General features: G+C 55.7%; 2 protein-coding genes across 2 annotated transcripts; both read right to left on the bottom strand.

Moving 5' to 3' along the window:
- Window positions 1–916: 916 nt before the first annotated feature.
- Window positions 917–12,937, bottom strand: LOC136099270 (maestro heat-like repeat-containing protein family member 2B). Its single transcript, XM_071807293.1, has 21 exons — window positions 12,868–12,937; window positions 11,724–12,364; window positions 10,936–11,058; window positions 10,020–10,185; window positions 9,525–9,623; window positions 8,325–8,476; window positions 7,814–7,957; window positions 6,819–6,911; window positions 6,210–6,279; window positions 5,996–6,100; window positions 5,483–5,556; window positions 5,155–5,274; window positions 4,260–4,367; window positions 3,908–4,064; window positions 3,556–3,596; window positions 3,266–3,407; window positions 2,900–2,952; window positions 2,450–2,689; window positions 2,256–2,375; window positions 1,945–2,055; window positions 917–1,566 (listed from the first exon to the last, which is right to left on the bottom strand). The coding sequence occupies exons 1-21, from the start codon at window positions 12,935–12,937 to the stop codon at window positions 1,549–1,551; spliced, it is 2,847 nt and encodes a 948-aa protein (XP_071663394.1). The 3' UTR covers window positions 917–1,548.
- On the bottom strand, window positions 12,734–21,771 carry LOC139827680 (uncharacterized). Its single transcript, XM_071807292.1, has 8 exons — window positions 21,707–21,771; window positions 20,709–20,841; window positions 18,803–18,957; window positions 18,212–18,270; window positions 14,400–14,861; window positions 13,766–13,858; window positions 13,442–13,562; window positions 12,734–13,191 (listed from the first exon to the last, which is right to left on the bottom strand). The coding sequence occupies exons 1-8, from the start codon at window positions 21,769–21,771 to the stop codon at window positions 13,137–13,139; spliced, it is 1,143 nt and encodes a 380-aa protein (XP_071663393.1). The 3' UTR covers window positions 12,734–13,136.
- Window positions 21,772–23,924: the final 2,153 nt, after the last annotated feature.

Genomic DNA, 23,924 nt, shown 5'->3' with positions numbered 1-23,924 from the left:
AGTTCTGCTGGAAACGCAAGGAACGGACTAAAAGTAACCATTCTGCATTACAGAATTAATGCATTGTGTCACTTTGTGTAGATAATTCACCCATAAAAATCAGTAAATATGAAGGCCACCCTTACTGATAAATGCCTATATGTTTGTAGTCATGTTTAATAAAACACACTTTGTGAGGGTTTTTTGACTCAAGAAGGACACTGGATCAGTGTGCTTTGGATTATTTCTGTAAGGAGCCACAACTCAACAGAAAGATAGCTTTAAGAAAGCGTGCAATTAGCTATTAATTGGACAAAATAAGTGTAGTTAGCACATAATAAATAGTTTTAAATGGTCTCACAAGTAGTTCATGTGATACATTTCCCTCAGGGTCTCCTGATATCTCCCATTCATTTTTATTAAACCTGCTGAAATGAAGCTGTGTGTGTTTCATTTCAGTGATCTACAGGGAATTCAAACCAACAATAACAACTTGCCGTATTATCAGAAACAGTTTCTGAAGAGCAAACACAACAATATGGGAGGGGGGAGTGGAAGAAACACCACCTGGATTCATTTTCCCATATCAATTCTTATGAAAATACCCACAATAGGATGCATTTATCAGCAAGGTATACAACTGCACATCTACACACAACATAACTGCATGTAATCGCACATTTTTGACCATATTAACTACAAATTGGGCAGCTATAAAATACGTCAGTTATACCTTCATTTACTTCCAGAAATCTCCACTGAAATTATTTTGTTGCTTAAATTACTGTATAATGTGCACTTTATTGATGTGTTATACATTAAGTATACAAACATGTTATGAAAAAACAAATCTAGTCCCAATACCTTTGTGAGTTTTAAAGGACGCCGGTGGGTAACGGTGAACAATCAACAGTCATCCGGGTAAAACACCCATGGGCAGAGCTGAAACTTGTTTTTATTGGTAGGTTGTGTTTTTCTGCAAGTTGTGTTATCATACTTACATACAGCAAATAAAGATTTGACCCAAATTACATACCTTTATGTGCATACACACACGCACATGTTTGTGTTGTACAAAGATGCACACTGTTACTGAGATGTATAGGCATTGAATGTGTCAGGTAAGTAACATGACAAGAGGCTTGAGAGGTGGGTCTGCAGGGAATTATGTAAGTAACATATTAATGCAACAAATCTGGTGGCATAAAGCTACGGGGGAAAAAAATCCAGCGGAGAATCAGATAAATTCACGTGTTCTTTAAAGACAGCTCATGCATTCAACCAACTCCCAGGTGGGCCTGGCTGTGGAAAGGAAAGTTTGCTTGAGCACTTAGCGCCAGTGTCTGATGAGCAGACAAAACACCAACTGCAGACCGGGGACCCCCAGTTCTCAACCAGTTCATGGCTCTGAGCATCTTCTTTCCACACACTGCGGGTAACGCTTTACATCTGCAGTCCCCTCCCTAAACCCATCTTGTTCCTGGCTGAGAAGATACCAGATGTGGGGAACTGTTGCATGATAGAAGAATTTGTGCTGTCAAACCACAGGATTTTGAGCACTGCAGATGATCACAGTGCGGTGCTGTCCTGAGAAGAAAGGATGAGTGACTTGTGGTGTTCCCTGCTGCTCACTGCCCTGATCCTGCCCACCCTCATGTTCCAGCTCCTCGAGCTGCGAGCTCCGGGGCCGGGAGCTGTTCCCGTCCTGCAGCCGGGGCTCTGGCACGGGTTGCGGAGCAGGGAGCAGCCAGCATCGCACACACTGCTGGCGGATTTACCACCGCCCTTCCCAGCACATCTCAGGGGCCCCAATGCCGGGACATCCCCTCTGAAACACAAGTCTTGGGCAGCTCTTCCAAGAGGGCTGATATAAACACAGCTGCCACAGTTTGGCTACAGAAGGTGTAGAAGTGAAAATAAGGTCAAAAAAAGGAAAGTCAAAGAGCGAAACCCTGGATCCTTTACCTTCCAGCCCATGGAAGTCTCATAAAACCTGTCTCTGGTTAAAGCAGTCACTGTGTCCAAGACCAGGTTGAAGTGGGTCTCAGCAGCATGGGACACCACAGAAATCATCCCCTGCAACCACAGGGAAACGGGGAGTGGGCTGCAGCCCAGGCACTCAGCCATGGCCAGTGACAATGGCCAGGTAGGACATTGCAATAAGGGGGAAACAGCAGCAATGGGCACATCAAGGAGGTCTGGAGCAGGGCCAGCACCAGCCCGCCCTCTGCACCAGCAGCAGGCAGAGGATGCTCAGGACATGAGCATCACCTCACCTGGGTCTCAGAGAGCTCCACAGAGTCTGTGTCCTGGAGGAACATCAGCACCTGCCCTTGGACATGGCTGAGGTCCCGACAACCTGCCAGCGCTGTCCCGAGAGCCTCGTACAGGAAAAGCTGAAAGAGAAGAGGTTGAGCCTGAGATGCGTTCACAGGCCGATCTGTCAGGAGAGGGCTGGCCCCACACTGACCCGACTGCCCCCGGAGCAGGCGACACTGGCCGCAGTGCCAGGCCGGGGCAGCACGGGGGAAGCGCAGTTTGGGGGTGAAGCAGTGAAAACTGCCGGTGTGGGCAGAGTCCCAGTGTGGGGCAGGAGAAAAACCTTCTCCCAGGAGCCGGGGGCAGAGCTGCCCAGCTGCCGGCTCAGCTGCTGGCTCAGGCCCACGGTCCAGGTCTCGTCCTCAATGGGCTCCAGGGACGCTCGCAAGAACTGGGGGGAAGAGGAGAGGAAGTGAGTGTCCCCCTGCCCTTGGCCAGGGCCCTTCCCACACCCATGTGTCCTGGGATGCTGCTGGGGGAGAGCTGCTGGAATGGCAGTGTCTCCCCCTGCCAAGCCCAGCCCTCTTTTCACCAGCTCCCCACAACTCTGCCTGCTCCCTCTTCTCCCCGTCTGTTCATGACACCCCCGAGGATGCTGTACCTTAAGCACATGTTGCTCCCACTCTGCAGAGTCCAGGGAGCTCTCAGCTCTTCCTAGAAAGCAAGAGGAAGCAAAAGCTCTGCTGCTGCTCAAGCTCGCAGCAAAGAAGAACCCGGTGTTCTCCTCTGTGGTCAGACCTCCCAGAAGTCCCAGGCCATCAGGCTGGAAAGGGCCCACAAGCGCCTGTGCCAAAGCCCTTGCAAGGCCACAGACACAGGAGGAAACCCAGGGGCATTTGTCAAAGCCACTGGATTCACGGTGGGGAAGGACACACTGACCATGGCTGATCCCCACTGTGTGACTGCTGGGAAGCTGCATTTTCCTGCCCTCCCTCCCCTCCAGCCTCTCCCCCCACCCACACTTTACCTGGCAGGCGCTGCAGCAGGAGGGGGATCTCGGTGGCCCACGCTGTCCCCAAGGCCCCGCGGATCCAGCCCTGCAGGGCCTGCAGCAGCTGCAAGGCAGTGACTGCGCGGCCGCTGCTGGTGTGAGGAGCTGCTGCCAGCACCTGGGCGAGGGCAGCAGAGAGGGGTCACCCCTGCCACCAGAGCCACCCCTGCCAGCCCCGAGACAGGACTGGGATCCCCGCGGGGCTCGGGCAGGCTCGGGAGTGCTGCCAGAAAAGCTCTTTCTTTCCCCAGGGCCCCGCTACTCACCAGCGGTCCAGCCAGCAGCGCCTGGGGAGCCGGCAGCCGGGCTGCGGGGAGGGGGAAAGGCTGGTGAGATGAAGAGGCCCCGCTGTGCCCTGACCCCTGTACCTCCCGTGGCCCACACAGGGCTGAGAGCAGCTGCACGGCCACAGTGCTGGCCCGGGGGCTCCCCAGGCTGCCCCGCATGGGATGAAGGCAGATCCAGCACGGCCAGGAAGGAGCCCCAGCTCCCCAGGAGCCAGAGCCTGACTCTGCCATTTGCTTTCCCTGGGCTCCTGCTCAGGGTTCATGGGGCACAGGGAGACACAAACTGGTCTGAGCCCCTTCCAAACCCAGTAGCACTCCCTGGGGCTCCTACCTTGCTCCTGCGAGTCCACAGCATCGGGCTCCTCCTCTTCCTCGCATCCCGCTCTCTCCCGTCTCTCCAGCAGGGCTCGCAGGCAGCGGGACAGCGGGATCAGCACGCCGCTGCACTGGGCTGGCACCACGTACTGCAGCAGCCTGGGCCACAGGAGCTGCAGAGCAGAACCGAGCAATTCAGCACACCAGCATCTCCACTCGGCTCCAAGATGTAAAGGATGGTCTACATTTCCCTGAGCCTCGTGCGCTTCAGCACATGTGGGGGGAGAGGTTCAGGCCATGAGGAAGAGCAACAAAAAACACTCTGAAGGCAAGAAGTGGCCACAGCAGCACGCCAGAGGGCAACTTACTTGAGACATTCCTCTCCGAGAGACATCCAGCGAGCCCAGGATGTCCACGTGCGGGGCTCGAAGAGCTCTGTCCTCCTGGGGCTCCCAGGCAAAAAGGCCTCCTGCCGCCTGCAAGACAGAGTTGGCAAAACCCCGTTCCTCTCAGCTCCTGACCGACCAGGCTCAGGCACAGCCCCACCACTGCTGCTGCACCAGCATCCCGGGAGCAGCGACCTCCCGAAGGAGAACCCAGAAGCCCTTTCCTTTGCCCTGCTCCCAGAACAGCCTCCTGGAGCCCTGGAGAAGAGTGGCACACACACATCTCCCAGCCAGACAGATGCTCCAGCCAGAGAGGGAAGATCCTTGGCAAGCCAGCAGGAGGCTGGGCCATCCCTGGCCTTCATCTCCTGGGTGCCCGTCTGGAAACACTCACCGCAGGGGCTGCCGCGCAGCCTGTCCCCTTGCCAGAAGGGATGTGGGCCCCAGGCTGCTATGGGATGGCCAGGGCGTGCTTTGGAGGGCCGGGGCACGAGAACACCACAGAAAGCTCCTCTAGCCAGGCCCACCTGTGTGCACGGGCTGAGCTGGGCTGATGGCCCATCAGCATTTCGGGACGGATCATGTCCTGTCCCCACAAGTCTGTCCCTCCCTTCACAAGGCAGCTTTGCTGGAGGTGTGTGTGTGCACAGTTCAGCCCGTGGGGCGTGCAGGCAGTCCCGGGTGGCGTGACCAGGTGCAAACCCACGTCACCCCAACATCTCCACCACCATGGTACAGCCCTGTGGAGGCTGCTGCGATGGCTGAGCTGGCGCCAATGGCCCTGCAGTGTGGAGCTCTCCATGGGCAAGGGCGCCTGCGGAGCTCTCAGCACGGCCCCGGCACCGGCCGAAGCCCCGGTGTCCTGCTCTGTCCTTACCAGTCTGCCCGAGCTCCGGCTGTACTCGCTGAAGATGTGCCCCACCACATCCCATGGCCAGCAGCTCTGGGAGCCGGAGCTGAGCAGTTCCCGCATGAACTCCAGAACTGCCCTCCGCACCTGCCAGGGAGAGCGTGGTTATCACCCTCCTGCTCCAAACCACAGGGAAGCCGCCTGCGCTTGGGGAAGCCTTTGTGGCTCACGGGGAGATGACGAGGGCACGGCAGAAGCTTCTGCTGCTGCTGCCATGGCCTGGTCAGGCTCTGCCCCGAGGAAAAGGGTTTCTCTGCCTTCCCTGGCAGCACTGTCCCTTCCCAAACCAGCTCACCTGGACGCTGGGGTCGGTGCACACCAGCTGCAGGGCCAACACCCCCTGGGGCAGCTTCTGCCTTGCTACAGGAGCTGGAAGAGACACAGAGAGCTGTGTTGAGGCAGAGCCTGACGGCAGAAGGATTCCTTGAAGCTTCCAAGCTTCACGTACACTGCTGGGACAGAGAAGCAGGGCCTGACTCTGAATTCACATCAGGCAGGGGTGTGCCCAGAGTGACTCTTTCTAGAGGCACAGCTATTTTAGAGGCACTGAAAGCTCTGGTAACACAGAGAATGGGAGAAATGGCACTGGTACGAGCATCTCCTGTGCAAACCACCCACTCGTGTCACTGAGCCTGGAGCACCGTCCCTGGTGTTCCCCCATTTCTAACTGCCGGGGACAGCTCGAGCATCATCACAGGGGGTCAGCTAAGCTGGGGGACCCGCTCTTTGCAGCTCCTCTCGGGTGCAGCTGCACCACTTCCAGCCCATTCCAGCATTCGGCCCAGCAGCCCCGGCCCCTGGCACTGACCGTCAGAGCGGGCCAGCTCTCCCAGCAGGCTCAGGGTTGACACACGCTGGGCCTCGCTCCTGTGCCTCAGCTGGGACCACAGAACAGCTGCGGGGCAGGTTCGGGCTGCAGGGAAGAAATCGCATTCTGCATTAGCAGGCGGCTGCCCCTGGCTGCCGAGGACAGGGACAGAGCTGCCACGGCACAGGGACATTGCCCCGTCCCCTCTCCTTACCCTGCAGCGTCATGGGGCGGGATGGCTTTGCCTTACAGGCCAGGCCAGGCACCTCAGTCACACCAGGGACCTGTGGGAACGTGGGTCATTTGAGAGAAATGTGCATCGGCCTTGAGAGGGACCAAAAAGAATTGGTGCTCTCTGCCTTCCTCCCCTCCCTTGCTCCTCCCGCAGCTTGGCCGAGAGGGAAATGGCTGTGGGAACCAGGCTGCCCCTCCAGCCCCTTCCAAGCGCAGAACCACAGAGTGTCCTGAGCTGGAAGGAACCCACAAGGATCTCGAGTCCAACTCCTGTCCCTGCACCGGACACCCCACAGGTCACCCCCTGTGTCTGAGGACATTGTCCAGTCTCTTCTTGAACACTGTCAGGTTGGGGCCGTGACACCTCCCTGGGAGTCTGTTCAGTGTCCGTCACCTCTGGGTGAAGAACCTTTTTCTCATGTCCCACTGACCCTCCCCAGCACATCTTCTGCCATTCCCTGGGATCCCAGCATTGCTCTTCCTGCACCCTTAAGGCTCTTCCATGGCCCCTGGCTCGCAGCCTGGCGCGCTGGTCTGCAGCTGGTCCTGGCGGAGGGACACCCTGCCCTGCCCCGCAGGCTCCCCTTACCTGGCGGTGCCCAGTGGTGCGGGTGCCGAGAGCTGAGCCCCGTGCGGTTGGGGTCTGACCTCCCCCCAGCATCTGCAGTACGTGGCCGAGGTTCTACAGGAGAACAGGGAGGGGAGGAAGAGGAGGTTAAAGCCACCGCAATGCTCCAGGGAAAGCAGAAGCCCAGCACAGCTGGGATGAGGGGAGCCCCTGATGTCAGCTCCCAGGGACATCCCCAAACCCTCCTGCCCGGGGTCCTCATTTGCCCCTCTCAGAGCAGCATCAGAAGGTCTCTGCTCTCTGCACAGGGACACTGCTGACAACTCCGATTCGTAGAATCATAGGATCATTTTGGTTGGAAGAGACCATCAGGATCGAGTCCAATTGTCAAGCTAACACTGGCACTACTCCATGTCCCTGAGAACCTCCTGTCCGTCTGTCCAGCCCTCCAGGGATGGTGACTCCAGCACTGCCCTGGGCAGCCTGTTCCAATGCCCCACAGCCCTTTGGGGAAGAAATTGTTCCCACATCCAACCTCAACCTCTCCTGGGCAACTTGAGGCCGTTTCCCCTGCTCCTGGCACTTGTTCCTGGGGAGCAGAGCCCGACCCCCCTGGCTCCAAGCTCCTTTCAGGCAGTTCAGAGATCAGAAGGTCTCCCCTCAGCTCCTGTTCTCCAGCTGAACCCCCAGGTCCCTCAGCCGCTCCCATCACACTTGTGCTCCAGCCCCTCACCAGCTCTGAGGCAAAACTCTGCCCACACACAGAGCCCCAGGGAGGTGCCAGTGCCTCCCTTCCCAAGAAGATGAGCCCCAGGGACTCTTGGTTCCCCCTGTCCCCGTCCCCCTCATTGCTCTTTTCTTGCCCAAAGAGCCCAGGAAGCCTCAGGCCTCCTCTGCTCTCCCTGCTCCTCCTCTAAGGGCTTCCCAGCTCCCCTGGCACCCCACAGCCCCCAGCACCGCGTGGCACTGGCACAGACCCGCCGATCAGCCACGCCAGGCCCTGCGTGAGTCCTCACCTCGGTGACCCGGGAGGTGTCCCGGACCCGCTGGTGCTGGCACAGGAGCCAGAGGAGCTGCTCCCGGGCACGCTGGCAGTGCCGCTGCTCACACACAAGGACACCAACCATGGCAGCCACCGCACCGAGGACAGCCCGGTTATCCTGGGGAGGGAAGGGAGAGGCTCTGCTTGGGCAGCTGAAGCTCTGCCTGGTGCTCAGCACGCCCTGGACACCAGTCTGCCCTTCCCACTGGGAGGGGTTCCCTTTCCCTTCTGCCCGATGGGAGAGGGACTCCAGAGCAGAGCCGGCGTTTCCTCAGGCTGGTAGCCCAAGGCCACAGGACTCGGCTGCTTCTCTCCAGGGAGCCTCCAGCCCCAGCACAGTGCCAGCAGGCTCCTGGTTCAGGGGCTTTCCCCCCAGACCCCCTCCCTTCCCCACCTCCCTCTGCTTGACCCCACAGGGCACAGACGGACCCACTGACATGGACACCCCCGCTGCAGCCCCAGCTGTGGGAAGCAGCACCTCTCACCTCTTCCTCCTTGCAGCCCAGCCAATTTACCACCGCGTGATGGAAGAGCGGGTAAATGTCTCCACAGAGCTGTGCTGCCCTGCTGCGAGGAAAGGGGCGGCGCTTCTGGCTGCACAAGTACACGGTGATGGCCTCGGACCATCGCTCCAGAACTGCACCAGGAAAGGGAAAGGACAAGGGAGCACATGGGAGTCTGCAGCAAGGGTCTGCCCTTGTGCCCTCGCCCAAGCCTGCTTTACGTACAGCCCCAGGCTCAGCAGGGCCCGGTCCAGGACCAGATCTGGATCCGAGGACAAGCTGTGCTCTGCAGGTGTCTGGATTCTAACACCCCGCTGTTTCTCTCCTCCCCACTGCACCTGTTCCTCCTCAGTGGCCCCTTTGCCTCCAGCACTTGCCACTACAGCCCCTTCCCTTCCCACACACTCTGCTTTCAGTGCAGGAACTCCAAACCCCAGGGGAGAGCAGGGGAATCACAAAACCACAAACTGGCTGGGGTTGCAGGGCCCTCTGCAGATCCCCAGCCCCACCTGCTCACGCAGGGTCACAGAGCAGATCACGCAGGGTCACAGAGCAGATCACGCAGGGTCACCAGAGCAGATCACGCAGGGTCACCAGAGCAGATCACACAGGGTCACCAGAGCAGATCACACAGGGTCACCAGAGCAGATCACACAGGTCAGTCCAGGCGGGTTTGAATGTCTCAAAGAGACTCCACACCTGCTCTGGGCAGCCTGGGCCAGGCTCTGGCACCTCACAGCAGAGAAGCTTCTCCTCATGTTCAGATGGAGCCTCCTGTGTTTCAGTCTGTGCCCGTTGCCCCTCACCCCGGTGTTGGGCATCACTGAACAGAGTCTGGTCCATCCCCTGACACCCACCCTTCAGATATTTACCAGAATAAATAAGGTCCCCTCTCAGCCTCCTCCAGGCTGAACAGCCCCAGCTCTCTCAGCCTTTCCTCAGAAGAAAGATGCTCCAGACCCCTCAGCATCTTCATAGCTCCTCTTTGTAAGGAACAGAAGCCACGGGAAGGGACCCGGCAGCTCCTGACGTGTCCTGCCACAGAAACCTCCCAGGCTTCCCCCTCTCCTCCGCACACCCAGCAGTTTGGGGTCCCGGGTGGGCTGACACCCACCACCCACCACATGGAGCCACCAAAGGCCACGCAGCCCCTGCGCGGGCCCTGGCCGAGCTGACACTCACCCCCGCAGATGGTGCGCAGGGTCCGGCCGCTCCCCGCCCGGCTCAGCATCCTGCGCAGGGCCAGCAGCGTCGCTCCCGCGAAGGGGACACAGCGCAGGGCTGCAGAGAAGGGACAGAGGGACCCAGAGGGTCAGTGGCACACAGGGGACACCAGGGTCCATCTCTGGCAAGGCTGGAGCTGCTGGGACGTGTGGGACACACCGGAGGGCGTGGGGAGGGTGGCCTTCCCGAGGGGGACACGGGGAAGCCCTGTGGGGAAATAGGGGGGACAGTGGGGGACAGAGACCCTGCGGGTTTGTCTCCAGTGGGGTCCTACTGTCCAAGCACCAGGACTGGGCTGGTGAGGCAGAGCTGCTGGCCGGTCCTGGCACCAAGCGAGGAGGCACGGCAACTCCAGAGTCCCCCCAGTTCAAGACAGGGCGTTTAGGGAGGGGGGATCCCTTCTCCCTGTTATCACAGACCCCTGCCAAAACCAGGAGGCTGCATGTGCCGTACCATAGCTGCCAGCCATCTTGCCCAAGGTGACGAGCACAGCCTCATCAGGGACCTTCCCCACCACCTTCAGGTGGCTCTGCAGCTCAGCCATGACGAAGTAGAAGTGGGTGCGGGCCAGAGCCACCAAGAAGTCACTGGCGGCCATCTTCACATCATCCATCACACCCTGAAAAAGCGCCGCATAGAATCACAGAATCATTTTGGTTGGAAAAGACCCTCAAGATCACTGAGTCCAACTGTTAACCCAACCCCGGCACTGCCCCATGTCCCTGAGAACCTCCTGTCCGTCTGTCCAGCCCTCCAGGGACGGTGACTCCAGCACTGCCCTGGGCAGCCTGTTCAATGCCCCACAGCCCTTTGGGGAAGAAATTGTTCCCACATCCAACCTCAACCTCCCCTGGGCAACTTGAGGCCATTTCCTCTGCTCCTTGCGCTTGTTCCTGGGGAGCAGAGCCCGACCCCCCTGGCTCCAAGCTCCTTTCAGGCAGTTCAGAGATCAGAAGGTCTCCCCTCAGCTCCTGTTCTCCAGCTGAACCCCCAGGTCCCTCAGCCGCTCCCATCACACTTGTGCTCCAGCCCCTCACCAGCTCCGTTCCCTTCTCTCCACTCGCTCCAGCACCTCAAGTGCTGTCCTGCAGTGATGGGCCCAAAACTGACCCCAGGATTCGAGGTATAACACAGTGTTCGAGAAGTAACGCTGAGCCTGACCCCAGCTCTTGCTCAGTTAGAAACAACCCCAAGTCCACTTCTCGGCACAGCTTTGTGTCCCCTCTTCAAATTCTGTCATGAGGAATCCCCAGAGCTTCTCCCTGAGGACCTCCCTGTGTCTGAATAACCGAGGAACATCCCTGTGTTTCCCCAGAACCCAGGGATGGAGGCACGCTGCTTTGGTGGCCCTGCCGGAGAACAAGCTCACCTGGGCTGCTCGCAGGTCACCCGAGGCCTCTGTGATGAGGCGGTTCACGACACCACTGGGCAAGCAGCCATCCTCTCCCTGCAAGGCACGCTCCAGCTCCCGGTACGTGTCCACCCGCTCGCCCTGGGGACAGACCACAACGGGCAGTGATGGGACTCGCGTTGCCCTCGTTCCCAGGGAGCCACCAGAGACCACTGTCCTCCAAACCGTCTGTGGGACACGGGCATGAGGTACGAGCTGCAGGCATCGCGTCAGGAGAGCCACGGGCAACGGCAAGATCTTCTGCGGCAGCTCTGAGACAAGCAGAGAGCCAGAGAGGGACACGGACCCCACCGGGGAAGAGGCCGTGGGGGTCACTCCTGAGGACGGGGAAGGTGGCGGTCAGAGGGAAGGTGCCAGGTGGGCAAGGGGAAGGCGTGGGGAGCAGTCCCTGCCCTGAGGGGGAGAAGCCATGAGCACCCTGCACCCGGTGTCACTCCTTGCACAGGCAGGAGCCCCGGGCTGCTGGGACAGCTCCAAACCAAAGCTCAGGAGGGGCCTTGGGTACCTGGGGAAAGGCACTGGGGAGAAGCTGGGGCTGATGGCAGAGGCCCTGCCCTGCCCAGGAGAGAGCCGAGAGCTCCTGGGGACAGGAGGTGGGGAGCAGCAACATTAGTCCCACCTGAGCGGCAGGATCAGCGCTTGGGGACACAGCTTGCAGGGCAGAGATGCCATCAGACAAGATCCCTCTCTGCCACGGCCCTGGGGAAGCCCGGGGCACGGAGGGGAGCCCTCACCCCCTCCCTCACCTCATGGTCCTGCAGCTGTTTCAGCCGAGATGTCCCAATGGCCACAAAGGTGTCAACAGCCTCAGGGACAGTTCCGGTTGCCCGGTCTCTGTCCTCAGGACTGGAGGCTCTGAACGGGGGACACACGCACGGACAGAGAGCTGGAAGGAAAGAAGGAACTGGTATTGCTGGCCGCAGAGCTTCCAGCAGGGGGGTGAAGGTCTCCCCAGCCTCCCCAGCACCACCAGCCCGTGCTGGGCTGGGCTGGCAGGAGCAGTCGGTGGGATGAGAGGAGGGAGTGTGCCCCTCGCTGCAGCACTGGGCAGACCCCCTGGGGGACTGGGCCCAGTTGGGGGCCCCCAGTGCCAGAGCAGCAGCGACGTGCTGGAGGGAGCCCAGCGCCGGGCTGAGCTGGGCAGGGATGGACACGGGGCTCTGCCAGGGGGCCGGGAGGGCTGGGGCTGGGCAGCACCACCAGAGCCGCTGGGCCAGGCTGTCTCGGAGCCATCCCAGGCTGCTCCATGGAGGGCAGGGACAGGATGGAGCCCTCAGGAAGGTGCCTGGCAGCAGGACGGCAGGGGAGGTGACAGGGACACGGCCCCCAGCACCTGGAGGGACAGACGCTGCCTCAGCCTCCCGCCAGCCCCTCACCTCGGAGCGCCCTCATCCTCCTCATGGCTGCAGATCTCCCAGATCAACGCTCTCCGCTCACCAGGTTCTCCTCCCTCAAACTCCACAAGAAACCAAGGCAACACCAGCCCCAGGAGGAGGAGGTAGAACCCAGACACTGTGACCTCACCGCAGGGCACGGTGCCTGGCCCAGGGCTGCGGTGGCACAGGGACACGTGCTGGGGACACACCGTGGGGCAGGGACCAGACGGGACCAGAGCAGGAGGAGTCTCTGGCAGATCCCAGATGCAGCAGTTTTCTCCAAAAGAGAACAATCATGTCAGGTGGCTTCACTGGAGGAGTCTGGGGCTCCCACCTGGGCTCTCAGCTTCCTATAGGAAGTGAGGTGACTGTGCGAGTACCTGGGAGGAGTCTTGGGTGGATCCTGCAGGACAGAGTTTCCACTCAGAAAGAAAAATCACCTCGGGTAGATTCATTGGAAGAGTCTGAGGCTGCCACCCAGGATCTTCTGTCCTTGAAGCAGAGGTCAAAATACTCCAGGAGGTGCCTGGGAGGAGTTTTGTGTTCTTCCCAGAGAAGCGAGCTTCTAGCGTGAGAAAAGTCATCTTTGGCAGCTTCCTTGGAGGAGTCGGGGGCAGCGAGCTGGGATCTCAGACAGTGAAAGCAGAGCTCGAACAGCTGCAGCAGAGTCTGGGAAGAGTCTCGGTGCGTTCTAGAGGTCAAAGCTTCCTGCAGAAGAAAAAAGTCTTCTCCGGTAGCTTCTGTGGAGGAGTCTGGGGCTGGTACCAGGATCCTGGGGCACTGTCAGAGGAGCCCTGGAGAACCCAGGAGATGCCTGGGTGGAGACTTTGGGTGGATCCTGGAGGAGAGAGATTCCTACAGATAACAAAACCATCCCAGGCAGCTGCCTTGGAGGAGTCTGAGGCTGCTGCCCTGCATCTCAGATGCCTAAAGCATCTACCAGCACACAGTCACACAGGACAGAGATCAGGGTGTCAGCATGATTTTAGCAACTGGACTAATAATTCTGATCCCAGACAAAAATCAATAAACCAATGAGTAACTCTGAATGTTGAATGTTATTTATTCTGTAGTAAAGATCAACTCACAAGCCTTTCTCAAAGACTTTCACCTCTTCACAGCCCTCTGGCGGCTCACGCTTGTACTTGTAGCTGTTGTTGGGTTTTGGTGAGGCAGCATATTTTGGCAAGGGAGAATCATTCCCATTCTCTGCAGGAAGAGAGCATCTCATTCCTTCAGTGTGCCACACTAGGAAAAAACACAACAGCTATCTTTACACGTCCCCCAAACTGAAACCCACATCATTACCAATGTTATAAAACTAAGGAACGTTTTCAGTGACCTTGAAGTTTTCATTTGCAAATAGGTTTCCTTATCTCAATCCCTTTCCTCCTTTCCATTTCTCCTCACACCATTTTTCAGGCTCCTCTGCAATCTCTGTCCATTCCTGGCCACTTCCTGTTTGTAACCGCAAACACGAATCTGCGGTCCTGTGCCATCACCACCTGGCCAAGGAAACAGACAGAAATCATATTCTTAAAAAGCAGAACAAGCTTACGTGGAATTCTGAAATTCTCCCAGTGTATCTCAGCAGATTTCTGGTACAAAAGAATGATTTGAAAAAGCCAGTTAAACTTTTATGTGTGCATGCACGAAATGCTGGAAGGTTGCCCGCTTTGTCTGAAACAAAAACAATGCCTGACACAAGCAACAGGACTGGCCTATTTCTGCTGTTCCACCTGTCACTGTGCACTCTCGATTCTTCACCTTGTTCAGAGGACTTGAACAATCTATTCCTTAAAAACAAAAACTTGTCTGGGAAGCATATTCCTCAGTTATATCTATGCAGCTCCAATTACAGAGCACCACATATGTGTGCACACGTATATTTGGAACAACTCAGAAAAAAAAGATTGCTTACAAATAAGAAAACATTCCACCATTTCTCCATGGACGTGGGAAACAAAGTCCCTCTTTTATTACATGGTCATGCACGTAGCAATGGGTAAAGTTAAGCAGGGTTAAACTTTTAGAGTTACACAGTACCTTTATCTCTGGGATCAGCAAGAAGATCATCTGCAGAACATGGACTTTCTTCACTGCCTTTGTTCGAGATGGTGAGAAACGAGGCTGGAGATTCTGGCTGGGAGCGGCTGCTGCTGTTACTGCTGCTGTTACTGCTCCTGTCTGCTCCGCCGGGCGTCCGGGTACCGCTGCTGCGGGTACGGCTGTTGGGGGCACTGATGGTGTGGGTACGGCTGCGGCGGGCGCCGATGGCGTGGGTACGGCTGCTGGGGGCGCCGATGGTGTGGGTACGGCTGCTGGGGGCGCCGATGGCGTGGGTACGGCTGCTGGGGGCGCCGACGGTGTGGGTACGGCTGCTGGGGGCGCCGATGGCGTGGGCACCGATGGTGTGGGTACGGCTGCTGGGGGCGCCGATGGCGTGGGCACCGATGGTGTGGGTATGGCTGCTGGGGGCGCCGCTGCTACGCTGAGACAACGGAGACGCTCAGTGCCCAGCTGGAATATCTCGAGGCTGTTAAAATAACAGGGGTCAGACGGCTGCTCTTGTCTAGTTTGCAATTTCTTTAAATCCAGTAATGCTGAGGGGTTTTTTGGGTTTCACAAAATGGGTTGAAGTGGAAATTTTTATCCATTACACAAGATCCCAACATAAAATAAGTCAGGTTTGGAAACTAAGGACAACGGTTTTCAGGATGTCGCGGATCACAGGCTTGCTCAGTGGGAAGGGACCCTCCTGAGCTCGGCGGGTCCAAGCCCGGCTCAGGCAGTCTGTCCTGCCCCGAGAGCCGTCCTGGCGGCGCCAGGGTTCAGCATCTGCACAGACAGCGATTCCACAGCCTCTCTGGGCAACTTGCTCCGGGCTTGAGCAGCCTCGCACAGTTTAAAAAAATAGACTAGAAAAGTGTTTTTCTTGTGTTCAGGTTGTTTTTAAGTTTATGCCCATTTGTTCTTGCCCTTTCACGGGGCACTAAGAGTCCAGCTCCCTCCTGCTCGTTCTGCACGTCAGATATCGACACACATTGATAAGATCCCCTGTGCTTTCTCTTCTCAAGCCTGAACAGTCCCAGCTCCCTCAGCCTCTCTTCATATGAAAGATGTTTCAGGCCCTTAATCATCTTTGTGGCCTGTATTTCTGACACTTCATTACTAAATTTATCTCTAAAAATACCTAACAATAAAATTAAAGTTAAAAATTGGCAAGTTGTGCCTCAGCTGGGATGGGGCGGCTCAGCATGGGCAAAGGGAAGAAAAAGTTCCTACAAAAAGTCTCAAAACCGACCTTTTGTCTTTGCCCCTGTTTACTGAGATTTCTTATTTTATTGGAAAACAAATTACATCACAGTAATCACAGAGGAAAAGGTTCAGATTCAAGCTTTATGTCTTCCCTGCATTTTGTTTTCCAAGGGACTTTTCAACTACCTTTATTAAAGAATTACTTAGACTTCAGCAAAGCCTTTGACACTGTATCCCCAGCATTTTCCTGCAGAAGCTGCAGCTCACGGCCTGGATGGTGTCTGAGGGTCACCAAGGCCAAGGGCCGGGTCCTGCACTGGGGTCACAACAACCCTATGAACGCTGCAGCTGGGGAACAGCGGCTGGAAAAGGACCCGGGGCTGTTGGTGATGGGCTGAACATGAGCCAGAGTGTGCCCAGGGGCCAAGAGGCCACAGCATCCTGGCTGGGACCAGCACTGGGGTGGCCAGCAGGGCCAGGGCAGTGACCGAACCTGTGCTGGGACCTGGGGAGGACAAACCGCCAATCCTGGGGGCGGTTCTGGGCCCCTCATGCCAAGAAAGGCCTTGAGGTGCTGGAGCGAGTGGAGAGAAGGGAACGGAGCTGGTGAGGGGCTGGAGCACAAGTGTGATGGGAGCGGCTGAGGGAGCTGGGGGGTTCAGCTGGAGAACAGGAGCTGAGGGGAGACCTTCTGATCTCTGAACTGCCTGAAAGGAGCTTGGAGCCAGGGGGGTCGGGCTCTGCTCCCCAGGAACAAGCGCCAGGAGCAGAGGAAACGGCCTCAAGTTGCCCAGGGGAGGTTGAGGTTGGATCTGGGGAACAATTTCTTCCCCAAAGGGCTGTGGGGCATTGGAACAGGCTGCCCAGGGCAGTGCTGGAGTCACCAGCCCTGGAGGGCTGGACAGACGGACAGGAGGTTCTCAGGACATGGGGCAGGGCCAGGGTGGGTTATGGTTGGACTCCATGATCCCGAGGGTCTCTGCCAAACCAAATGATTCTATAATTCTCCTTACAAGCTCCAGCTGCTTCCAACAGTCTGGGCTTTTGACAAGGTTGTTAAACCAATTGCTGCGAAAAACTGAGTATTGGGATTAAACATCATAGTTGTACATTGTATAAACATTACTGGGTTTGTATGATTAGTTAACAACTATTCTAAGGAGCGTAAGCTGCTGCTTTTAGCCCCAAACCAGCTCACTTAGTGCCCGTTTCCGAGCCCAAGCCCGGCTGCTGAGCCTGCTTTCCAGTCCCAAAAACGCAGGATTTGACCTGTATTTCTGAGCCCAAAGCCACAAACTCAACCTGTTTCCGAGCCCCAAAGTCGGCCGCATGAGCCTGTTCTCAGGCCAGGAACAGAAACTTCATCTCCGCTTCTGGCCCCAAACCAGCTGCTCTCTCCCCTTTGTGTCCCCTTTGTGAGCGGTGCTGGGCCGGGGAGCTCAGCGAGGTTCTGCGCAACAGAGTGTGCAGCCGGACAGCGGGACGTCGTCGGACCACAAAAACCCCTTGTTCTGTCCTGGTCAGCAGCTCTGTCTTACATTCTCACCCATGAGACAAATGGAAATATTAAGTAGCCTAAAGGTTACCAGAAAAAACTATTTTTTAAGGTTAATACATAGTTTTTGTATCGCCAAACAACTTATTTTAAAAAATATTTACAATTATATAAACAGTTCATAAAAGGTTCTCTTATCAAAATTGGTCTGGTCAAAGCTGATTTGTGTTAGCACAACGCAGTAAACCCCCGTGAAGGTCACACTACACGTTCATCTGCAAGCTGATAAAATACTAAGGCTGCAGTGATCCTGTGACACCAGAGGCAAAACCTCCCTGCAGTTCAGTGTTTATACAAGTCTGGTCAGTCACACAAACACCCAAACCACCGCTAAACGAGGCAAAAGAGCTCAGTGCATTCCCATCCATTGCTCACCAGATTGTCCACAAGGGAATGAACCTACAGAAACTGAACATTTAAAAATTGACACTCGGGCCATGAACATAAAAACCACAGAAGATGTTTGGATTTCAAGTATTCACTGTGCACTCCTGTGCACTATGAAGATTACAAGGGGATGAAGTTGCCTTTGCTAAGTAAGTAGATGCTGTTGTCTTCAGTCTGCCCTGAAGTATCGCTTTTAGTATCACAAAACAGCATGGACTACATGGCAGATTTTCTCCCCCCTCAACATCATTCAATAACGCATCCTGAGGATGAGAGAAAATCCTTTATTTAAGGAATAACAAGTTTCACTGTAACGGGCGGCAGAGGAAGGACAGTGACATTTAAAGTCCATCTGACGCAGCCCGGGCACGCAGCGCTTCCCACCGTCCCCAGTTCACTTCTACAGGCCGCTTTTATTTGAAATGCATACTTCCAGAAAACTGTTTTATTGCCACTTCTTGCCTGGTAATAAAAAGGTTTGTGTTTTTTGGCAGGTGACACGTTCCTGAGGTTCCCTCTGCGAGCACACCCACCTTATTGCACTGATTGCTCCTCCTCAGCTGCAGGATCACGCAATGTGACCAAAATACAGCGTGAAGCGACTGTCTTCATATTGTACACAAGTCAAAGCCCACAGGAGGAAAAAACACTGTCCAACCTTTCCTTCCCGGTCTCTTCATGGGTTCATTTACCAATTCCATTACCAAGTCACTTGTTCTGCAGAGACCAACCAAAGAGTGACAGAACTCAACCCACTGTTTCCCAATTCAGGACAAAGCCTCTTCCCATCCTAACAAGAAACACGACAGTCACACACGTCCGGATCTTCCCAAGAACTTCTCGTGCTTTCGTAAGGCTCGGCTCTGCACAGCCCCACAGCAGGGCTGCCCAAATCCCCACTGCAGACACCGCCTGCCGACTCCGCGCTGACGATCTCACAGAGCACACGTGTGACCCGCTGTGCTGCCGCTGTCCCTCACCTTCCCAGACGAGCTGCGATCACAGGTTTCCCAGCAGCACCTCTCGAACCTTAACGCCTCCACGGAGCGCCTGCTTCAACCTCACCCAGCGAACACACAACCCTGTGCTTGAGCACAGACGAGTTCAACCACAGCGTTCCGAACGGCAAGAACGCCGTGAGCAATTCTAGGGGCTGTAACCCCGCTGCATTCAACATCCTTAAGTGCTCAGCAGACAACTAAAATCAGAGCTTTGTCACCCAGCTCTTTCTTTAATTAGTGCAATTTACATTACCAGTGAATCAGCCGGGCTCAGCTGAGACCCAGAGAAGAGCGGCTGGAGGAGAAGTAGAACAACCCACAGCAGACATTTATCTACATTAGCTGTCAGTTTTCCTTCAGAACTTTTACTCCAAGCCTTCTGGTTAAACAGGCTCACAGAGACCTGCAAGCGAGAATGTACCAAACACAACATGCAGAGCTGATGGGGAAGTCAATTACAGCAGCTGGAGCGCCTCTGAGTCTTATGGGGGATTTTTTGTGTGTGTCTCTGGTTTTTTGGTGGTAGTGGTTTTTCTTTGTTGCTGTTGTTGTTGGTTTTTAATTAGATGAGAATTCAATGAGCCTGGGGATGGAGTCAAAGCACACGAGCTAGGGCAGCTCTTTTCCCCAGGCTTTGCACTGCAGACACTGGCACAGATTCCAGAAATCACTGTTAATTAACTGATTTGCCAGCACAGCGCAGAGCACCCCGAGCTGGGTGTCTGCTGCACAGGACCCTCTGCAGAAATACCCTGGGCAGCTCTGCCCACAGTGCCAGCCCCCGCACGTCCCTCGGGCCAACTGCACCATTAGAGCCTGGGGTCTCCCTGCTCTCCACGGAATCTCCTCGTTCACCTCAGATGGGGCCGTCAGTCCAAGTCCTGACCTGCAAGTTCCTATTTTGCACCTGCAGCTGCAGATAAAAAGTTATTTGCGGTAGCCAAAACTCCCCTCTGTGTCCCGTCCCTGCAGACCCGTCCTGTTCCTCTCTCAGCAGCTCCCTCGTCTTGAGCACTCTGAGGCCTTTTTCCAGAACAAACAAAGTTCCAGGGACCACAGCTCACAGCTGCGTTGGGCAAACTCCCTTACGCTGAGCGAGTTCTGTACAAGCCATTTCTAACCAGGTTCTGTACAAAGCCGTATACTCAGTAATTTGATAAGCTAAGGCAGCCTATTCCCTGACAGTGACTTATTCTGGTTTGTTGCAGCTTTGCTGGAAACTTGTATTTAAATCGTGTATTTCAGCCAGATGATCATAAGATGAACTGTAAGAGCAGCTTTTGTTTGCGGGCAGGAAAATACTACTGGAATATAGAATATTTTTTCAGCATAAAATGTTTTCTGAACATATTTCTTCATTAAATTATTGAAAGAAATGGATAAATTATTAGTATACAATTAGAATAGACGTGTAGGAAACGTGGATAATTATTGTGGCAAGCGCCATTGCCACTCCTAAATATTTATTTCTAAGTGTCTCGGTCAGGCCTGGCCTGCTCTTCCCAGTTTTCCTTCCTCTCTTTTGCCCCATTCATTTCAAGTCCTGGTTAAACAAACAAACAAACAAAAAAAAAAAAAAAAAACAAGGACAAAAAAACCCCAAACAACAAACAACCAAAACCAGCCAAACGAACAAGCACAGGTGGCCGAGCTGCCGCAGCCGATGGATGGGGTGCAGGAGAGTCGGACTCCACTGGAGTTGGAAAGTTAACAGAGCATTATTAGAACGTGAGACGAGTTGATTTAACTGATACACATTTGCCTCACTCCTGTTACTGGCTGCCGGTCCCCATGCTTGCTGCCTTTATTGTATTTTTTAAAAGACTCTCTAGTCCACTGAAATTGCCTGAAAAACTCACACGTAAAGGAATACGTTTGGCTGTGCAGTTGGCTTTAGTATGTTGGGGCTTTTCTGAAACAAGTTGAACCATCCAGCTGCTTTTGTCACTTTTATCCTCTCTCCCCCACGCCCGTGAGATCACAGTGGAAAAGGAGCCTCTCTGGCAGCAGCCGGAGGTGCTGCTGGTGCCCAGCACAGGCGTCACAGCGCAGAGCGGTGCCCAGCTCTGGGTCACAGGCACCGAGGTGTCCCCGGGAGCGGAGCCGCGTCCGTCACACCGCGAGGGGACAGAACCGCGTCCGACCGGGTCTCACCCAGAGCTGCGGGCAGAACGCCGACCGAACACCAGAGCTTGGACCGACGGGACCGTGCGGGCAGGACTGCCCAAGACTTCTCCTGCTCCGGTCCCTCTTCAGGAGCAGCAGCTCGAGCTGCTCTACACTGTGCCTGGCAAATAAACTGATATTTTAGAATTTCTGGAATCCGTGCCTGAGTCTCTGCTGCAGCAAACCCAGGGAAAAGGAGCTTCCCTAGTGCAGAGCTGATCTCCCTCCCACGCAAAGCTTCATCTTCATTTCTAGTTCTGGAATACCTCCTTTAAACCAAAGTAAAAGTTACTTTTGCTTTTTTTTCCTATTACAGCTGATGACAGTTTCTGCGAATCTTGTTATATTTTTTACCTTTGTAGCATCTATAAAATTATTTCCACAGTCCAATTAAATTTGTTAAAAAAAACCCACAACATAACCCTGTAGCCAGTTTTAAACTCTTGCAGCTGGGCTTTCCTGTTACGTTTCCCAAACGCCACTCAGAACAAAGTACTGAAAACCAGAGATGCAGTCAGTATCACTGTACATTACAAATCACCAATTTCACTGTATTTACAGCTTTCCCCAGGCATGTTCAATGCCTCCAGAATCAACACCTGATTGTAACCTACTAGTAACAAAACCACAACTTTACCAGTAAAGAGGAAGAGAAAGACAGCCAGGGTTTCTAGAAATCATGACAAGGCAACAACTGGAGTAGGATTCATCATTAACTGGCAAGACTTTTTTAAAAAGTACATACTTACTGCTATTGCTCTTCACCACCCGTCCCGTGTCACTGCGCCAGGCCGCGCTGCGTCCTCCCAGCGCTGGGGTGGGGACGAGCCCGTGTCCCCGGGCAGGAGGAGCCCAGGGCTCTGGCACTGACACCAGCGCTCCTGCGGAAAGTGTCCCTGGCAGACAGGGATTCCAGCGGAACCAGGTGCTTCACTTAAAGCAGTAATAGCCAAGAAAGAAATGAAATGCTTGAAGAGAATTTTTACTTAATGCCAGGTACACCCGCGAGCTCTGCAAGAGACTCATCGCTGCCACCAACGCTGCGGCTCATTTAACCCTGCAGCCCGTCTGAATTCACACACCGCCCGTGCTGCCTCAGCTGCCCTCTGACAAACCTGAGGCGCCAGCCCCGCCGTTCCCCGTTAAACACTCCCTGCCCGCACAGCCGCTCTTTGCTCAGCAGGGTGACCCTCGCCTCGTCCCGACCCGTCCCGTCCGCCCCCCCGGAAACCACTTTGTCTCCTCACCAACGCCCCTTGTTCAACAACTTTCTATCCCGGTCGCCGCCTCCCCGCACGCGCTCGAACGCCCAACTGCACCCGTCAACCAATCAGCGCTGAGATCCCGCCCAGCCCGCCAGGCGGGCGGCGTGGTTGGCCAATGAGAAACGGCGAAAGCTCGGCGGAGAGGGAGGCAGGCGGATGAGGGCGGGGCCGTCCGCAGCGGCGACCAATGGGCGGGCGGTGCGTGCCAGCCGAGGGGCGGGTTTGAAGGCGGCGGCGGGAGGGGGCGCAGAGCGCGGCGGGCGGGGATCGGGGACAGCGGGTCCGGGGAACGGGGGTCCCGGGGGGCTGGGGATCCGGGGGCAGCGTGTCCCGGGGGGCTCGGGGGTCCCGGGGGGCTGGGGTCCCGTGGTGACGCCGTGTCCCCTGGAAATCCTGGTGCACAAAGCGCGGTGCGGTGTCCAACCCTGCGTGGAAATCCTGGTACACAGGGCGCGGTGCCATGTGCAATCCTGACGTGGAAAGCCTGGTGCACAGAGCATGGTGCCGTGTCCAATCCTGACGTGGAAAGCCTGGTGCACAGAGCATGGTGCCGTGTCCAATCCTGACGTGGAAAGCCTGGTGCACAGAGCATGGTGCCGTGTCCAATCCTGACGTGGAAAGCCTGGTGCACAGAGCGTGGTGCTGTGTCAGGGCCATTCCCTCATTACTGTGAACACCCGTGGCCCCCGTTCGGGGCCACCCCCACGGCCACACACCTTCACAAAAGAACCAAGGGCGTGCAAACACGTTGCGGTGATCGTGGGAAAGGCTCAGACAGTGGTGTCTACGCTGTCGCTCTGTGATCCAGCAACACTACAAATGCCATTTGCTCAAGTGTAACGGTTGTTTCCTGACCAGAGTAAAAAGAAATGACTTGGTTTTGCACATTCACTGAGGCATGGCTTCCAAACGCAGATTTTCAGTAACTCTCCTGAGTCTTTAACTGAATGTAATTCAGGAAATTCAGGATCTAACTAAAATGATGGAGGGCCAGAGGCCCAGAACTGACTCACCATCCTGGCAACTACTGGACACTTCTGGTTGTTGCGGGATAAGTTTAATCCAACTAAATGTTGTTTTGCATTCTGTTCTTGTAGCTGTGTTCTGTTTGCATGGCCTCTTTTAGCAGAGCAGCCAAACTTGGATGCGCGGCCGGGCTCGCTGGAGCTCAGGCCACCTGAGAACCTTCGCGCCCTGGGTGTTTGGTGACGGGCCCTGCAGACCAGACCAGGAGCCAGAGAGGAAAGTGTGAGCACAGGCTGCAAACCATCACAGTGACACATCAAAGAGCTGCCTGGGGGGTGGAGAAAGAGAACCCAGTGAGAAACAAAGGAGCCCAGGCCCAGAATCACCACTGGGCCAAACAGGACACGGACGGCACGTGCAGGACACGCGGAGAGCGGGTGCAGAGGCTGTGAGGGCTGAAAAGCCCAAACCTCTTTTGTGTTGGGGTCCCTCCCCTTGAGAGGCACCCAGTCCGGACTGCGGCTTTGCTGTACCTTTCCATTCAGTTTTCATTTTAGCTTTTGATTAGATTCTTTTTTTTAAGCACAGATACCTGAGACTTTGCTGTGGGAAACCTGGGGTTGAGAGCATTTAACAGGACACACGTGGAGCTGCTGCAGAGGGGCCAGAGCAGCCCCAGGAATGACCCGAGGCTGGAACAGCTCTGCTGGGGACAGGTGAGAGAACTGGGGGGTTCAGCTGGAGAAGAGAAGCTCCGGGGACACCTTAGTGCGGCCTTTCAACAGTTACAGGGGGCTTGTTAGAAAGATTGAGAGAGACTTTTTAGCGTGGTCTGTAGCAATAGAAAGGGTATTTGGTTTGAAGCTAAGAGGCTGGCTTCAGACAATGCAAAAGGAAGAAATTGTTGCCCTGAGGGCGGTGAGAGCCTGGCCCAGGTTGGGCAGAGAGGTGGTGGCTGAACCATCCCTGGAGA

This window comes from Patagioenas fasciata, chromosome 3, assembly GCF_037038585.1.
Source record: "Patagioenas fasciata isolate bPatFas1 chromosome 3, bPatFas1.hap1, whole genome shotgun sequence".
Classification (NCBI taxonomy): domain Eukaryota; kingdom Metazoa; phylum Chordata; class Aves; order Columbiformes; family Columbidae; genus Patagioenas; species Patagioenas fasciata.
Note: the sequence above shows the minus strand (reverse complement) of the source record. Positions and strands in the feature narration are given on the sequence as shown.

Excerpts from the sequence above, each read along its gene's own strand:
- LOC139827680 (XM_071807292.1), bottom strand. The coding sequence starts at position 21,771 with ATGAGCCGCAGCGTTGGTGGCAGCGATGAGTCTCTTGCAGAGCTCGCG. Across the intron at positions 18,271-18,802 it reads CCGGCTGATTCACTGGTAAT|AACAAGTGACTTGGTAATGG; the intron begins GTAAATTGCACT and ends TGGTCTCTGCAG. Across the intron at positions 13,859-14,399 it reads TGCTGATCCCAGAGATAAAG|GTGGTGATGGCACAGGACCG; the intron begins GTACTGTGTAAC and ends TTCCTTGGCCAG.
- LOC136099270 (XM_071807293.1), bottom strand. The coding sequence starts at position 12,937 with ATGACTTTTCTCACGCTAGAAGCTCGCTTCTCTGGGAAGAACACAAAA. Across the intron at positions 7,958-8,324 it reads TGGGCTGCAAGGAGGAAGAG|GATAACCGGGCTGTCCTCGG; the intron begins GTGAGAGGTGCT and ends TTCCCTCCCCAG. Across the intron at positions 4,368-5,154 it reads GCCGGAGCTCGGGCAGACTG|GCGGCAGGAGGCCTTTTTGC; the intron begins GTAAGGACAGAG and ends TCTGTCTTGCAG.